The 18,454-nt window shown below is 41.1% G+C and overlaps 1 protein-coding gene across 4 annotated transcripts in view; it reads left to right on the forward strand.

Moving 5' to 3' along the window:
- Positions 1–18,454, forward strand: part of STN1 (STN1 subunit of CST complex) — a 35,839-nt gene that overhangs the window by 12,410 nt on the left and 4,975 nt on the right. For 3 of the 4 annotated variants that reach the window (XM_036336081.1, XM_036336079.1, XM_036336080.1), the window contains 5 exons: positions 3,745–3,909; positions 5,392–5,512; positions 6,685–6,859; positions 12,037–12,159; positions 14,898–14,970. In XM_036336081.1, the coding sequence (XP_036191974.1) occupies positions 3,745–3,909; positions 5,392–5,512; positions 6,685–6,859; positions 12,037–12,159; positions 14,898–14,970 (657 nt within the window). The remainder of the gene's footprint in view (positions 1–3,744; positions 3,910–5,391; positions 5,513–6,684; positions 6,860–12,036; positions 12,160–14,897; positions 14,971–18,454) is intronic. The other variant, XM_036336082.1, reaches the window with a different exon arrangement.

The raw sequence follows: 18,454 nt of genomic DNA on the forward strand, positions 1-18,454 counted from the left end.
GCCTTCATTTAGAAGGTATAGGGTTTTTTGTGTGTGTGTGTGTGCTTTCTTCAGAAGGTATAGTTTGAATATGCATACTTGTTTCATGCCAAGGATCAGCACTTTTTCTGTATAGAGCCAGATGGTAAATGTTTTCTGCTTTGTGGGCCACATGGTCTGCCCCTCAACTATTCAGCGCTGCCATTATAACACAGAACAGCCATAGACCATACAGAAACAAACAGCATGGCTCTGTTCCAATAAAACTTTATAGAAACAAATTGTGGATGGAATTGGCCCATAGGCCATGGTTTGCAGACCTGTTTTAGCCATTGTTTTAATCTTCAAAGTCAGCTCTTTTTTAAAGAAATGGCATAATCAGGAATATTATATAGCTCTTATACTTAGTAATTTTTAGGTAAAATTTCTGTTAATACTGAGAGTGTGGTTTTTAAAAATATCTCTATCTAGATGAATGCATAGATGAATAATTGGGGTGGACAGACTGAAAATTAATTGAAAATTGCTTTGAGAATAAAAATAAAAAGGGTAAGAGAACAGGGAAAAAGCCTGAAAATGATTCTCATCATGTTATATATGGAGTGGTATCTTTAAATTGTTCCTGACTAGCCCATTTTCTCCTTTTAGTTTAATTGCCCTCAGTTTTAAATCTTTCCACTGGAAAGTGGCCAATGAAGACTGATTTTTTTTTAAACCAAATTTTAATCTGAGTCAAAATCATGTTCCAGTCAGTTGAGGTATAAGAATATGATATTAACTCCTATAAATGTCACATTGAATGTAGAATTTGGACTTAGCTTATGAGGAAAGTTAGGAAAGCTGGGCCCTTAATACTAGAATTTTAAAGAGGGCTTATCTTTCAGCATGGAATAGGCCACTTAAAATGAAATTCTGTCAGGCTCTAGCCATCTCATTATATTCATTAATTCACACAGCTTGAGCTTTTTTTTTTTTTTTTTCCCCTATTGGTAGTTTCATGCACCCTTTAAATCAGCGGTTCTCAACCTGTGGGTCGTGATCCCTTTGGCGGTCGAACGACCCTTTCACAGGGGTCGCCTAAGACCATCCTGCATATCAGATATTTACATTACGATTCATAACAGTAACAACATTATAGTTATGAAGTAGCAATGAAAATAATTTTATGGTTGGGTCACAACATGAGGAACTGTATTTAAAGGGCCAGAAGGTTGAGAACCACTGCTTTAAATGAAAGCAACTCAGTACCTTTTTCTCAGACCAGCCATCAGTCAGATCATTTCAACAGTACGATATGAAGCATTTATTATCACCTATACTGTCTGAATAATGGCAGTGAGACTTATAAAGGCATTTACAATTCAGCCTAAGTAGGAGAGGACTTGGGGGTGGAAAACCTTTTAAAAAGTAATACTCGGGTATTTTCTGAAGAAACCCAGTAAGCTGAGTGACATTAATGCTGATTGTGTCTAGATTCCTAGCTGTTGGTTACTGGATACATGAAGTCCTCTGTGCTCCTGAGGTTGCAGTTTCCCTTGGTATAATAGATGTGTTCATCTAAGTTGTGTTAGGGTAAAGAGCATAGTATTTGATTAATAGACCCAAAGAGAGATTCAGTTCTTTGTAGGAACCCTAGTATATGACAAACCAAAAATAATACGATAAAAAAGAAATAATAATACAATAGTAGGAAGTAAACCAGCACTTAAAAATGTTGTTGGTTTAGGTAGATAATGATATTGAAGAAGAGGTAACCTCCCTCCCTTGCAACTTCCATAAAGTAACCCAAAGAAGGTGCACTTGTATATTTATTCCAATAAAGATCAGGGTATATATGTTAAGCTCTCCTGAGTCCCTTTTAAAGCACTGAAAGCTATCATCAGTGACAAACGAGAGAGAGCCTAAAAGATTTCCCCCAAAACTTTTATGTAATAAAGTGAAGTGAAAGAGAAAGGATACAATGGAATGGGGAAAGTGGAAGTAGTACGTGTAACTTGACAAAGCTTCCCTAAAAATCTTTCAGAAATTAACGAAGTATTCAAAAGAGATGAAGGGCTTATACATAAAGAATACAGAGAGTAGATCATCCTATATAATAAAAGCCTAATATGCTAAGTGTCTGATCATCTGGTTGTCCGTTCAACCAATCAAAGGATAATATGCTAATGATATGCTAAGGCCGCTCAACCACTTGCTGTGTTGGGCACTGACCACCAGCAGGCAGACCCTCCAACTGGTAGGTTAGCTTGTTGCTGAGGTCCAGCCAATTGGGACTAAGCGAGATGGGCCGGGCATGCCCTGGAGCCCTCTCACAATCCCTCCCTGGCTGGCCAACCTCCCATGTCCCTCCCTGTCTTGATTGTGCACCAATGGGGTCCCTTGGCCTGGCTTGCGCCCTCTCGCAATCCGAGACCCCCTCGGGGGATGTTGGAGAGCCAGTTTTGGCTTGATCCCGCAGACCAGGCCAAGGGACCCTACTGGTGCACGAATTCGTGCACTGGGCCTCTAGTCTTATATAAAAACATACAGCCTATCTGGCAACTTAAAAGCAAAATAAAAGGTTATGGAATTACTAGAGGCCTGGTGCACAAAATTCGTGCACAGGTAGGGTTCCTAGGCTTGGCTGGTGATCAAGGCTGATCAGGGCCTTCTGGCTCCTGGCCAGGGCCTTCCTTTGTTCTGCACCGCCCCATGGTGGTCAGCACATGTCATAGCAAGCAATCATCCTGGTCTCCAGGTCAAACTCCCTAGGGGACACATTGCATGTTAGCCTTTTATATATAGATTACCTATTTTCTACAGTATTAAAAATCTAAATGACTGAAGCCAGTGTGGGAACCACAAGCATGCATGCATGGCTGGTGACACCTTGTAGAAAGAAAATACTTTTATTTATTTATTTATTTATTTTTGGCAAACATTCTGACAATATGTAATGAACTAGAAACTGATTTGTACTTTTCTACCCAGTAATTCCCAATGAAAAGCCTCAAAAAAAAAAAAAAGAAAATGATTTTGTCCAGAGGGCTTAATTTTTTTTCACAAATATTTGACATTTATTGAATTCTTCCTATGAATCTGGCATTTTACTAAGCTCATAATGTAAGGGTTAACTTAGATCATGCACAACAACTCTATGCTTAAGGTGGACTCTGTTGTTTAAGTTTATAGTTTTAAGTGGTATGAGAATGAGTGTGTCTGTGTGTGTGTGTGTGTGTGTCAGAGAGAGAGAGAGAGAGAGAGAGAGAGAGAGAGAGAGAGAGATAGAGAGAGAGAGAGGTATTAGTCTAGTTACCCAACAAAGATGAGAGGTGAGCGATTAGACTGTTGAGCACCTAGGAAATCTGCCTACGGTGAATTTGCTTCCCCCATACACAGAACCACAAACCCAGACTGTTGGGCCCTCTTTCCTCTTCCTCCAGACCTCGGTCTCACTGCAAGGACACTTTATAGGGTTGTTGAGAGCTGTTGCCATGTAACCCATTGAATCCATACAGGATTCAGCTCAGGACCACATAGAGCCATTTGCACTGATGATGTAGGGCTTCTAGACTCTGTTCCCTTCACCCTACTTTTGAATAATTGCAGCTTAATGCCTTTTATTCAGTAGAGGATTTTTTAAAGTTATGCAGATTTCCTATGTAGAGCAACTAATTTAAAGTAGAATAAATAAATGTCTTGTGTTGGTGTTACCCCCAAAGTAGCTCACAAATGTGGTGGAGTGGTTATGTTATACATTTCTCTCTTTCCTTCTGGCCCTAACAGCTACAGCTGCTCCAAGTGCAAGAGAACTGAGCTTAACCTCCCAGCTTAAGAAGCTGCAAGAGACCATTGAGCAGAGAACAAAGATAGAAATTGGGGACATTATCCGGGTCAGAGGCTATGTCCGCACGTACAGAGAAGAGCGAGAAATTCATGCCACTGTTCATTGTAAGCAAAAGATATTTTTCCCAAAATGGTTGTTATTTTGGGGGGGTGTCCAGTAGTAAACTTGTTTAGCTAAAAGTCAAACTTCTAAATAGTTCCTGCAGACCCGATCCCGCAGACCAATAAAGAAGAGTAACTATTTAATGGAGGAAATTACATTTTATAATATGCTTTCTTTGGAAAAGCAGCATTTCTTAAATTTATATTTGTTTAATATATATTTTTTTAAACATATTTTATTGCCCTAGCCGGTTTGGCTCAGTGGATGGAGCGTCGGCCTGCGGACTGAAGGGCCCCACGTTCGATTCCGGTCAAGGGCATGTACCTTGGTTGTGGGCACATCCCCGGTGGGCGGTGTGCAGGAGGCAGCTGATTGATGTTTCTCTCTCATCGATGTTTCTAACTCTCTATCTCTCTCCCTTCCTCTCTGTAAAAAATCAATAAAAAATATATTTTAAAAATATTTTATTGATTATTTATTATATATTTTATTGATTTTTTACAAAGAGGAAGGGAGAGGGATAGAGAGTTAGAAACATCGATCAGCTGCCTCCTGCACACCCCCCACCGGGGATGTGCCCGCAACCAAGGTACATGCCCTTGACCGGAATCGAACCTGGGGCCCTTCAGTCCGCAGGCCGACACTCCATCCACTGAGCCAAACCGGTTAGGGCTTAAATTTATTTTAAAGAGAGGTAACTATAAACAAATTGGGAAAGAAAACAAATGATTTATTATGTATAGCTGGAAATTTATTTGGATAGCACAGTAGTTTCTAATGTGCTTTGAAGTTCCAAGTGTGAATCTATTTAGGGCAGAGTGTTCATATTCTTCAAAATGATGGAAATTTCTTGAGTACCATTAAGCACATTAACTTTGAAAGAAAACAGCTAATCAGATGTATGACAGTCCAGTATCATCTGCGTGATGCCCTCTGCACTGCTCTGGCTGGTGTTTGCTTGGGAATTGCTAGGAGGGCCCCTTATTGTCCACCATTGTAACAGATGAACGAATAACCTAATGTGCTCGCCCTAGTCCCAGTCCACTCCTGGCCGAGCATGTGACATTTAGGGCATTGCCTTCCCTTTTGTATGATAACTGGGAACTATTTAGTGCATCTCCAGGGGTGGGCAAACTTTTTGACTCGAGGGCCACAATGGGTTCTTAAACTGGACCGGAGGGCCGGAACAAAAGCATGGGTGGAGTGTTTGTGTGAACTAATATAAATTCAAAGTAAACATCATTACATAAAAGGGTATGGTCTTTTTTTTTTTTTTTTTTAGTTTTATTCATTTCAAATGGGCCGAATCCGGCCCGCGGGCCGTAGTTTGCCCACGGCTGATCTAGACTGTGACTCCGGGGCACTGACAAGGAAGGAGACCTTCTGTGTGCCTCATTTACTGTCATCTTAGCAGCAATTTGGACAAGGGAAAGAATTGACCTTGATGTGATTTCTGTGATATATTTTCCCCCGCGGCTTCTTAGATAAAGTAGACGATCCAGTATGCAACATTCAAATTGCAAGGATGCTTGAGCTGCCCAGTATCTACAGGAAAGTTTATGACCAGCCTTTCCATAGCCCAGTCCTAGAAAAAGAAGCACTAAGGTAAGTTATGGCCAGTCACCGCAGAAGATGTGAATTCAGTGGGAAGGCCATGCCAGGGGAGCCCTGATGCTGGAGTGGCCCTGGGTTCAAATCCTGAAACCATCATCTTACTTATGTGAGGCTCTGGGCACGTCTGCTCAGCCTACATGTGCCTCAGTGTCCTCGTCTGTAAAGGGAAAGTGAAAGCAGTGCAGATGTTTCAAGGTTGTTGTGAGGAAAATATACATGTAACTAGGGTCCTTGAAGGAGTTGAGTCGTTCTCAACCAGGGCTGGTTTTACTCGTGTGTGTGTGTGTGTGTGTGTGTGTGTGTGTGTGTGTGTGTGTGTTGGGGGGGGGGGGCAGAAAAACAGGAGGAGTAAGAATATTTTTTAGTATATGTATGCATCAAAGAACTCTGGGAAAAGACAGAGTCGGTAATAGTGGTTGCCAAGGAGGTGGAAATTGGGAGGAGGATAGAAAGGAGACTTTTCACTGTGTACACTTCTATTTTTTAAAAAAATACATGATTTTATTGTTTTGAGAGTGAGAGGAAGGGAGAGAGAAAAACATTGATGAGAGAGAGAAACAGTAATCGGCTGCCTCCTGCATGCCCCCTAAACCCGGGCATGTGACCTGACTGGAAATCAAACTGGCGATCTCTTGGTGCACATGACAACACTCAACCAACTGAGGCACACCTGCCAGGGTACACTTGTTTTTAATGTGTACATATTACATATTTTTAAATTATATTCAAAAACAACCCAAACTATAGACCTGTATAAAGTAAAAAGTGAAATTCCTCCGTTGTCCTGTCTCCTGCCTCAGAGCCATGCCCTAGAGGTTACTACTGTCCCTAGGTTGGTATGCACCCTTAGACATTTTTCTCTGTGCAAACACAAGCAAGAATACCTACCCATATATTTTGTGGGTTGTCATTTGCTTTTTTACAAAAATGGGATTATATCTTACATACTATTCTGCAACCTGACTTTTTTTCTGATATCTTAATTCTTGTAGTCCTGCCTCATCCTTTTAAGAAACCACACATTGTCCATAGTATGAGTTGTCCTTTATGTCAACAGAAGCATCAATATAGTGTTGCTTTTCCTAGCCAAGTTTCTGTTTTCAACACACCAGAAAGGAACAGAGTTGATAATTTTCTACATAGCTTTTTATAACTTTCCCCAGCAAAAATCCAGGTGTCCTGGACCTTACCAATCTCACATGTTTGCTGAGTGAAAAAGCCAAAGAATTCCTCATGAAGAACAGAGTGCAGACCTTTTACCAGCAGGAGTTGGAAATGGTGGAGTCTCTGCTGTCCCTTGCCAATCAGCCTGTGATTCATAGTGCCTGCTCCAAGCAAGTAAGTGCAGGTTGCCCATGGGAGAATTCGAGTCCACTGCCCCAAATCGGCAGCTGTAGGGTGTGAGTGAACATGACTGTGGTATTAAGATTCACAGGGTGGACCAGGGAATAGAGGCTATGGTTCAATCACATGTCCTTTCTATTCTGGGAAGGTTACTGACCTCTTAAGAATTTCGAATGAGAATGGACCTGCTCTTTTCCTCTCAATCTCATTAAGCTTGATCATTGGGTAGAAAAAAAAAATAGTCTAAACGTCATAACACTTAGTTCTTAGTACTGAGATGGGTATTTAATTTCAGCAGGAGTCAAATGTTGGGGAAATAAATGAGAAGAGGTAATTATCCTTCCAAGATTATTGAACTTGAACCAAGGCTTTTACTGACTTGCTGTTTCTTCTTCAGAATAAGGTTAACCTGTTGCATTTTAGAAGTTTGAATGAAGGCCAAGTTGTATTCATCCTGGTTTTTATGTAGAAATTTCAGCAAATGCTTTAAGTCATTTTTATTTCTCCTGGTAAGAGCTGTCCCCATTTTTTCATCCCTAGTGTTATAGGTGAACTTTAGTTGTTTGGTGCTTCCATATTTGCTTGGAATTAAGAATTATTTGAGACTTTGGTGTTAGGCTTTACCTTTTATTTCAACTCTTGGATTTGTTGTTGTTGTAACATGACTTGTGTTTATTATTTCATTGATTCCACCAGTGGATGATCTCTGCTTAAATGTCACCTTCTTGCCCTCCTTGGCCGTCTGCTCTGAGGGCCACCTACTTCCTCACTAGGTTCTCACCTGTGTTCATATCTCTCCTTATTTGTTCACCTGCCTGTTCCTCCACCAGAATTTAAGTTCTCTATGAGCAGATGTCTCATCGGACTTATTCTCTGTCCTCTAGAACCAGGGCCTAGGACAGGTCTGTCAGAAAGTAGGTTTTCAATAATATCAGTTAATTGAAGAATAAATGGTTTTTAAAAATTCAAATAGTCCCTGAAAGTAGTTACTTAAAAGTAAGTTTCTTTCCCATCCTTCCTCCTTTCTACAGAGACAAGCACTAGTGTTACTAGTGTCACGAATATCCATCTGGAGATAGTTTGCATATGTAAACTAGAAGTAGTTGTATCCCCCTTTTTTTACACAAATGGTATCATGTTAAACACTAGTCTATCCTTAGCTTTTCATTGAACAGTATGTCTTATAGATCCTTTCCTAGCCGTATATAGATTTGCCACTATAGAATAATCTTCTGTTACATGTCCCATAATTTAGATAATCACCATTCCTGGATTGTTTAGATGTTTTCTGATCTTTTGCCATTACCAACAGGGCTGCTCTGAATTCCCTTGTTAGGTAACTTAAGTTATTCTTCCGGTCTCTGGCAGAACAGATATCAGGTCCCCATCCAACTTCCTAGGCACAACCACTGCTTCTCAGTTTCATTCATGAACCTAATTATCTCTTCCTGACACCAGGCTGTGTGTCCAATGACCCATGATTTTGTACACAGAGATGAGGGATATTGTTTCAGGAAACACCAAGGCGGAGAGGGTCATGACTGGCCGCTTTGTCCTGTGCCATCATCACTTCTAAACAGTTGCAGCTCTCCAGCTGTGCCCTGACAGCAAGATTGACCTTCTTCCATTTAATCATTTAGAGGGGGCTCAATGCCAAGTTGGCCTCCAAGGACTTCTGACCATTCTGCTGGCTTGTTTGGAAGGAAACTTTGAAGCTTAGCGAAGACCACATTCTTCCTGTGAACCAGCTCTTCTGCAAAGGCTCTCATTAGGTAGAGAGACTTGAGGTCCTTGAGGACTAAAAGGCCCCTCCATTCAAAGCAGAAGTATTGCCCTGATATCTTTTTGAAATGCTTAGAGAAGAAACTTTGTCTGCCCAGTGCTGTATGTTTAAAAAGAAATGCATATGGCATTTTATTTGTTTTGTCTTTGGAAACTATTTTTCCATCAATTATGAATTGTGCCCTCACATGGCTCTGCTTGGGGAGGTCAGTGTCATTCAATCGAATCCAGTTTAATTGAGCATGAGAAACTAGGGATGCTTTATAGCGATGGTGAAACCCTAGATCTTTTGGTACTTTGTGTTGTCATACAGATGAAAGCTACACAAAAAAATCATTGTGATAGTGTTATAGTTGATAGGGATAGGGAGAGTGGGTTTGAATGCTTTCCCCTTTCTTTGTTTTTCATGGTGGCTCTTCTTAGCAAGTCCAGAAACCTGATAAGCAGGCCTTGCAAATCCATTGTTTCTTTGACAGCTGGATAAATGTTGAGTTTGTTTGGAAATGAAGACTATATATATATTTCAGAGATCCACCCAGTTCCTGACCTGCAATGAGGAGAGGCCTGCTAAGGATCAGCATGTTCAGCCAGTCAGTTTTTTTCCTCTGAGCAGCTTCGGTTTCCTGAATCGGATGAGTCTGCTCTTGCTCTTTAGAAAAAGACAAGAAAGACACAAATCTCAGGCCAGGAAGAGCTACTGGCTAGAAGAGATGATTGGAGGTTCTACTCTGGAGACTGTGTCTTTACAAGCAGCAGGGAGATATGTCCCGAGGTCAGCTGAGGCAAATGTTTTTGGAAAGGAAGCTTCACATGTTGTTTATATTTACAGAGAGCCTTTTCTGTTGGGTCCGCCTTATTCACAGCTGAAACTGCTTTTGAGCTCGCAGGCCTGGCACCCTGTCTTCCTGCTGCTTGGTCTTACTGAAGTCGGGAGGAGGAAGCAGGCTTTATGTATGATCTGGGGATAACCAAGAGTCTTTTTTAATGACAGGAATAATTATATAACAACATTTCTAGTTAGTTTCCAATTTAGTTCTGTCTTGATAAAGATGTAATATTAACTCTACCCTTAAGAATCCTTATATTAAATTGACTCAATAAAACGAATCTCCTTAGAAGTATGAAGATTAAGTAGTTATAAAGTTTTGTGGGGGAGCCTATATTAGGTTGTGTTTTCCCTAAGTAAGAGGACTCATGTATGTAATTAAAAATTGCTTTGTCTGGAGCCCTCCTGAGTAAAAAGATATGTGGCTGAGGATTGGTAAAGTGTTTATTCTAAGCACATCCCGATAGCTTTTCTGCTCGTGGGAGTCGTCAAATATTTCTGGGCTTTATTCTCCCTTCAGAGAGTGGGTGCTGTCATAACGTGGAATGTTTGTCAGCTTTAGGCCCTAATGTTCTAATGACCAGGTTCTGCAGCTTGTTCTGTTAAGGAAAAGCTTAGAGTACACTTTAAGAGTCTTAACTCAGTCGGTGTGGCTCAGTGGTTGAGTGTTGACTTATAAATCAGGAGATCACAGTTCAGTTCCTGGTCAGGACAATGCCCAGGTTGTGGGCTCGATTCCCAGTAGTGAGCGTGCAGGAGACAGCCAATCCATGATTCTCTCTCATCATTGATGTTTCTATTCCCTCTCCCTTCCTCTTTGAAATTAGTAAAAATATATTTTAAAAAGAGCCTCAGACTCCCCTCTTCAGCCCAGGAAAGCACAAACATTTGGCAAGATCTACTAGATTAAAACAATGCATGCAGGAGGCAGCCAATCAATGATTCTCTCTCATCATTGATGTTTCTCTCTCTCTCTCTCTCTCTCTCTCTCTCTCTCCCTTCTTCTCTTTGAGATATATATATATATATATATATATATATATATATATATTATAAAAGGCCAGTGGCCATAACGCCGGAACGACCAAACGACCGGTCACCAGGTGGTGCATTGATGGGTCTCTCGGCAGCATGGCGGGTCTGGGTCTCACACGATTTCACGTGCTGGGCCTCGTGTGTGTGTGTGTGTGTGTGTGTACACACACACACACACACACACATTTTTAAAAAATCTGTTCCTTGAAGGAGAATTGTTGTTGTTCACTGCTTTGTTGTAGGAATGAACTGAAAATTCCTAATGGAATAAACAGAAGGATACAGCCTCTCTAATATTTTCATTGATCCCACAAATGTTTTATTGATCAACTTCTGTGTGCCAGGGGGTAGGTGGTCAAGATGAAATGCAGCCCTAGCCAGTTTGGCTCAGTGGATAGAGTGTCGGCCTGCGGATTGAAGTGTCCTAGGTTCGATTCCAGTCAAGGGCACATGGCCGGGTTGTGGGCTCAATCCTCAGTAGGGAGCGTGCAGGAGGCAGCCAATCAATGATTCTCATCTCTCTCTCTTTCTCCCTTTCTCTCTGAAATCAAAAAAATATAAAATAAAATAAAAAGATTAAATACAAAGTCCCCAATTCAAGAACCACACAGTCTAGTTAACTCTGGGACATAGCTGAAAACCTAGCTTCCTTGGCAATAAGAAATAGGATGACCTGATTACCTCTCTAGACAAATCTGTCTCCTAGAGAAAGGAAGAAACATTGAAATTGAGGAGACAGCAAACGGACAGCAGCTGAGTTCCTTCCATTTGGTGGGTGGTCTTGCTTCACTCTAGGGCCCCTGTCCACCTTTAGCCCCCGGAGAGGTCTCTGCAAAGCTATTTACTGCCATTGTTCTTCATTTAAAATAAAGAGACTATTTAATACTTTCTACATGCTGGAATCCCCAGCTTATTTCAGTATGTGTAAAATTCTCTGAAGTCCTTAGTAAGAGATTGTATATAGCCAAGATTTTTTAAAATATATTTCGATTAATTTCAGAGAGGAAGGGAGAGGGAGAGAGAAATAGAAACATCAATGATGAGACTCATCGATTGGCTGCCTCGTGTACATGCCCTACTGGGGACTGAGCCCACAACCTCAGGCATGTGCCTTTACCTGGAATTTAACTGTGACCTCCTGGTTCATAGATTGATGCTCAATCACTGAGCCACACCGGCCAGGCTATAACCAGGATTTTAATGAAAAGAAAAAGAAAGAACTAATATGTATACAGTGTTTTAGTTGTGAATTAAAAAAATAAAGATTGTCCCTTTGACTTTTCCATTTTATATTATTGAATTAACCAAAAATTCATAATTAAGGTGTGAAACAGTTATCAGTTATGATCCTGTCAGAACAAACTTCCTTAAATCCCATCCTGCTAGGCAGGTGCATACCTGGATCTTTTTGACTCAGCAGATAAAAAGCCTGTTGGGTGAATTCATAAACCAGTTGGTCTAGGGAGTTGCTCTCAGGTGCTATAATATGGGACTTACTTTTTTTTTTTCCTTTTTCTTCTTTCCACAGGCAGATTTTAAGAATGACACCACATCCAAGGCAATTCATAGTATATTTAAGAATGCTATAAAGCTCCTGCAGGAAAAAGGATTCATTTACCAGAAAGATTGTGGTTTTGATAACCTCTTCTATGTAAGAGACTTGCATCTTAATATTTTTCCTTCTTAGCTTCAATTGCAAATATGTTTATTACTTAAGAATACCTATTTACTGTTTTTAAAAATCAGTCATTAAAGATGCACATAAAGTAAGGAACCCCAAGGTGCCACGTTTAACAGTATATCCTTCTAGACATTTATGCATTTACACATACACACATATAAATAGATGTTCCTGTGGCTTTCTTTCTTTTACAAAAAAAGTGATCATTCTCTAAGCCAGGATTTCTCATCCTCAACACTATTTGGGCCAAATGATTCTTTGTCATGGGGGGCTGTCCTTTGCATTGTGGGATATTTAGCAGCATCCCTGGCCTTCACCCACTAGATGCCAGTAGCAGCCCCTCCCCTCCCCCCCTCCAAGTTGTGGCAGCCACTGTCACCAGACATTGCTAAGTGTCCCCTGGGATAGTTAAGAACCACTGCTCTAAATAATGCTCAGCAAGTTTTTGACACCAAAATAGCACACAGCATCCTTCCATGTTACTACTTAAAAATCTACCTCATTCTTTTTGACATCTGCATGGTATTCCATGTTATGAGAACTTGCCATAAATGTTTTAACCCCTTCTCTCTGATGGACATTTATGGTATCTCCAACTTTTGCTCTCACAAATAGTGTTGCTATTGCTATTTTTGCATAACTGCTTTTGTGAACTTGTGTAAATATTTCTGTAAGGTTGACTCTTAGAAGAGGAATTGCTGGAGCAAAAGCATATACCTCTAAGCTTTTTTTTGTCAACATAGTCTGATTGGTCACCCAAAACTTGCACCAGTTGACATTCTCACCAGGGATATAAATGCTTGCTTGTCTCATACAAGTTCACCTCTCACTGCCTATCTTTAGTATTGGAGGAGCCAGGCTGAAATCGGGCCTCCTCATGACCATTGATATCGGGAGCATAGATGTGGCTTCAGCTACAAGTGATTGTCCTGGAGACAGATCCAAATTCTGAGGCATCCCAAACGGAATGATTTACAGGCATGATTCCCAAGGGGAAGCTTCCTTAATAGGACATTTTCTTGATATTGATTTACTCTAGTGATTTCTGATTTTTGAGCAATTTTAAACATTAAAAGATGTTTTAAATACTATTTGAGTAGCTTTTGAAAAGGGTATTGCAATCTGTATAAGGGTGACTGCAGGCCACTCCCTCTCGGGATGGGATGGCCTTTCAGGAGTTGGTTGGTTGCAGAAGCTCATGATGGGCAGCTCACCTTAATAACGCCCCCAACTGCACCTACCCACACCCAGTCAGTCACATTGCCACTGGGAGACTCCAGGGCTGGCCAACTGAGTCTATAGAAAGTAGCTCTTCTCAGGAGCAGCAGAACCACTGGGCAGTGGTCCATAGCTGAGGTGTGGCAGCACTAGGGCATTTCCTCCTATGAATCAGTATGTGCTGGATGATGAAGCAATAATTGCTCTCTCTTCCTCAATAGAACCATTCTTCTTTCCTGACTTCACCCCTCCCCTTTCCACTTAACAGCCTGGCCTTGTTGGTTTGTGTTTTCCTGAGGGCCTGGCCTCAGTGAAATAATTATTACAGTAATGTAGACACTTCTATTTGTATAGTGCTTTCCAGCTTTCAGCAGCGCTCCCCCAACTTAATCTTTACAATAACCTGTGAAAAGGCAGGTAATATCAATGTCCCCATTCTTAAATCAGGTCACTCTGTAATTTCCATCAAACAAGCTCTCCTGATATACAGGGTGGGACAAAAGTAGGATTACAGTTGTGAGTACGCAAAACAGAGTTTATTCTTGTACATATAAAAAATACGAACAACTGGAGACCTACTTTTGCCCCACCCTGTATGTATTTGTTTGCATGCTTTTGTTTTGTTCTTCCTCTTTTCCTTCCTTCCTCTTTTTCCCCTTCTATTTTTTTTGTTTTGTTGTTAGATTTACTACTGAACATGAAGGGAGACGCATTTGTCTGGTTTCCTCTTATCTGAGCTGGTTGAGAAAGGAACTAGGTTAGATTTAAAATATAAGGTGTGGAACACTGAGTATTGTATGCTAACCTTTACTCATGCTTTTGTAAAAGAATAAACTATATAAATATGCTCATAAGTGCATATAACATCTCTAGGAGGATATGCAGGAATCTAGTAACAACTACTGGCTTTGGAAAGGGGAACACAGAGCTTAGGTCTCAGTGCTGGGATGAAGTCTGACCTTTGAAGACAAAAAGGGTCTCAAGGGATAGGCTAGATTTGTTCTCTTGCTAGCTTCTCCTTACAGTTTTATTTCTTTTGTTTTTCCTTGGGTTGGGAGGAGGAATAAAACGAATGAAACGCAAGGCAGGTGTCAGAGCCCAGAGGAAAGAGTCCTGGGGCTGAGATCAAAGACTTTGGTCCCTTGTGCCCCCTCAGAAATATAATAAATGAGATAAATTCTATGAATACGTTATGAATATTTAAGAGGAAAGTTGCTCGTTAAGAGAATTCCAGTTTCTCTTTACATCATGGCCTCAGTGAGCCACCCCCCAAGGACTGTACCTCTGGGTCAGCTACAGAGCAGCAAGCTGCTGAGCGACTGAACTGGTTTGACAATAGGCCAAGTATTGAAAACCATGTTGTTGCTGTAGGGATGATGATTGTTATGAAATCTTTAGAAACTATCTTAAATACTAATTTGGGAGTCTGGATGACACAACCTCTGTGTTACTTAACAACACTTTTTCTCCGAACTTTTTTTCCTATTTAGGTAACCAAGGAAGACAAAGAACTACACAGAAAGATCCACCGTATCATTCAAGAAGACTGCCAGAAACCAAACCGTAAGTGGTGTAACGCACAGGTGTCCTGATGCGTTGGAAGGGAATGTTTCCTCCCAGAGAGCAAGGGCTGGAGAGTCAGGAGACTGGAAGTATGACTGATCAAGATACCTGCCCGCTCAGAGCCTCAGGTCCCTCTTCTCTAAAGTGAGTGTTAGGCTCGCACAGTCGTCCTGACCTTGGCTACCCATAAAATTCAACCTTGGAACTTTTTTGAGCATATGAGTACTCAGATCCCACTCTTGGGGATTCTGATTCACAAGGGGATGGAGTGGACGTGACAGGTGAGCTCCTCAGGGGGTCCTGCTACAGTGAGGCAAGCCACTGGGCTAGGACTTTTGTTGCTGTTGTTGTTTAATTTATTTTAGAGCAAGAGAGTCGGGAGGGAGAAAGAAAGAGATAAACATCAGTTTGTTGTTCCACTTTTTTATGCATTCACTGATTGATTGTTGTATGTGCCCTGACTGGGGATCAAACCTGAAACCTTGGTGTATTGGGACAATGCTCTAACCAACTGAGCTACCCGGCCAGGGCCTGGGCTAGGCTGTTTTGATGTCCTGGCTCTCATGTTCTCTATGGTTTATGTTTTTCTTGTTTACTCTTGCCCCTTGTCTTTGAACCCAAACCTCAAATTTTCTTCTCTTCTGACATCAAGCCCTTCAGTGTTGGGAGGAATGGTTCTAGACATTACAGTTTATGAACAGTGTAATTCAGTCATCCTGAAACCTAATAATTTGCAAAAGAAATGGTTTAGAAAATAGTTGGTTTTAGTGGAGCTAGGTCAGCCCCTAGTGGTTAGAAACTCAAACTGTAGGTAGTCTGACAACAGACATTACCATTTTCATACTAGTTAGAAAGAGAAGAAAGCAGTATCCTATCTTTAAGTCCTGTGTAAGCTGATCCGTCTTGAAGGTGACTTTTCAAAGTCTGTCTTTTGTGGACATCTGTTGAACTATGTTGAATGACAAATGTTGGAATATGTCAACAAATGACACTGGAAGGAAAGTGAAAAGGTTTGTTAATGACCACAGGTCTCCTCATCCTGCTTTCCTTCTCTCCAGAGAAGTCCACCTCCCATCCTTTCAGCCCACACATGCCTGGCGCCTGGACCTGTTCCAGACTGAGTCACTGGGTAGAGCTGGACCAGGTCTCTAGCCCTGGTGTTTGATATGCAGCCCTATTTAGCTTTTAAGAACCGATGAAGTCAGAGCCCAGAGTGGCATGATGACAGATCTTAAAATAAACTTAAAGCAACCAACTATTTGAATGCAGTATTTCTGGATGTCATTCAAAGCAGTAAGAACACGTATCCTTTAGTTGGGTGGGGGAGACCACCAATCTATCCACAATTTAAGGAGCTTTTAAGAGCAGTGAAATGTGGGATTTCTCAACCAAGAAGGCACAAGAGGCTGCATCCCATGTAACATCCTTCACTCAACCTAGTCCCAGGCCACCTGGCCAGATTCTCAGTTTTGATCTGTATTAGGAACAGAATGGTTTGAAATAATCCTAGGGCCCGATAAAGCAAATGAAAGAAATTCACTTTATCTCTTAGGAGAACCAAATAGCATCTGTGACCTGAGGGTCTGTAAAGTGGCAGGTTTTATATCCACTTCGAATCCACAGGCTTTGGTGAGTGTGTGTATCAGGTGGACAGTCTCTGTCACTCATTCTATAAGTAGGAGCCTCTAAAAGCCATAAACCCATTCCCCAGAACTAGTAAATTCCCAGGAACTCAATTCTGGAGCTTGAATAACTGAGAATGCCAACAAAAATACCTTGTAGGGACTGTCTGAATGTCTACTGTGGCCACTTCTTTTCACAGGAAATATCTATGACATTACAAACTTTATTCTGAATAATGCATGCACATGATAAAAAGTCAAACAGTGCAAAAATACACACAGAAAAGTCAGGCTTCCTCCCAGCACTGAGACCTAAGCTTTGTGTTCCCCCTTCCAAAGGCAGTAATTGTTACTAAGTTCCTGAATATCCTTCCTGAGATGTTATATGCACTTATAAACATATTTATATAGTTTATTCTTTTTTAAAAGCACAAGTAAAGGTTACCATACAATATTCAGTGTTCCACACCTTATACTAGTATTTTAAATATAACATTGGCTTCTAGAGGTCATTCAGCAATAGTACATATAGAAGTATCTCAGTCTTCTTAATAGCTATACATCATTCCATTATATGTATAAAGAGATATTTGACCATTTATTTAACCACTAGAGGCCTGGTGCACAAATTCGTGCACGGTAGGGTCCCTAGGCCTGGCTAGTGATTAGAGCCGATCGGGGCCTTCCTGCTACCTGCGGGCCTTCCTTCATTCCGCGCCACCTTCTGGTGGTCAGCGCATGTCATAGCGAGTGATCGAACTCCTGTCTCGCGGTCAAACTCCCGAGGGGACACTTTGCATATTAGCCTTTTATATAGAGAGATTCCTCTGGACCTTTTGTTTGTTTCTAACCTTTCATACAAAGTATAACATTGAGTTTTTCCTTGTCAGGATGATTGGGGGAGAACTTAAAATCTTTAGTCATTATGAGTATCTCAGCAAAGGTTAAACCTACAATAATAAAAGAACTGTAAATACAAGGCTTGTTTTAGGTCCCTAAAGCACTGATACTGGATTTATCTAAAGATGGGCAGCATAGCATGGTTGTAAAGAGCTGGGCTCTGGGACCACCTTGCCTGGGTTTGAATCCCACTTTGCAGCTGTGTGACCTTGGATAAGTCTGTACCTCAGTTTCTTTATATGTAAAATGGGGATACTATTGCCTACATGATAGTTAGGAGGATTAAACGCATTGGCATTTTATAAAGCTATTTTGAAGATGGCAGAGTAGGAAGCACCAGGAATCTGTCTCTCTACTTAGGCAACTATTGCATCTGTCTGGTAATTAAAAATCTGCCAACAAAGGAAAGCCCTGGACCTGATGCGTCACTGGTGGATTATATCACACGTTTACCGTAGAACTAACACCAATCCTCTCTGTGTAACTGAAAGGTCACTTTGTGAACAGCCTTACCAGAGCTCTTCAACAGCAGAGTGGCCTGTCTGAAGAAATAGTTTAAGGCTTTGGGAAGAGTTGAAGCTTCTTTAGAGCAGAGGCTAGGTTATGAGCATATTCTTAGGTTATGAATACAATAGAATCATAGTTATTCCCCATGTAAGAAGCCCGTACCACGGATCTCCTTTCATCCATCCACACAACCACCTGTGAAGTAGGTGATTTTATTGCCATTTTACAGATGAAGAAACTGACTGAGATGTGAACTACTTTGTCCCAGTTATAGAGCCTGGACTTGAATTTGGGTCTGTTGGACTCCAGGGTCAGCTCTCCATCTGCACTCTTTTATCTGCTGCTTTTTTTCTGACACCACACACATAGTAGGTGTTCAGAAATCTTTATCAAATGAATGTTGAAGAAACAGGCTGCAAATGTGGAGGAGGTAAGTGAAGGTGGCAAGTTTTCTA

This window comes from Myotis myotis, unplaced genomic scaffold (genome assembly GCF_014108235.1).
Source record: "Myotis myotis isolate mMyoMyo1 unplaced genomic scaffold, mMyoMyo1.p scaffold_m19_p_15, whole genome shotgun sequence".
Lineage (NCBI taxonomy): Eukaryota > Metazoa > Chordata > Mammalia > Chiroptera > Vespertilionidae > Myotis > Myotis myotis.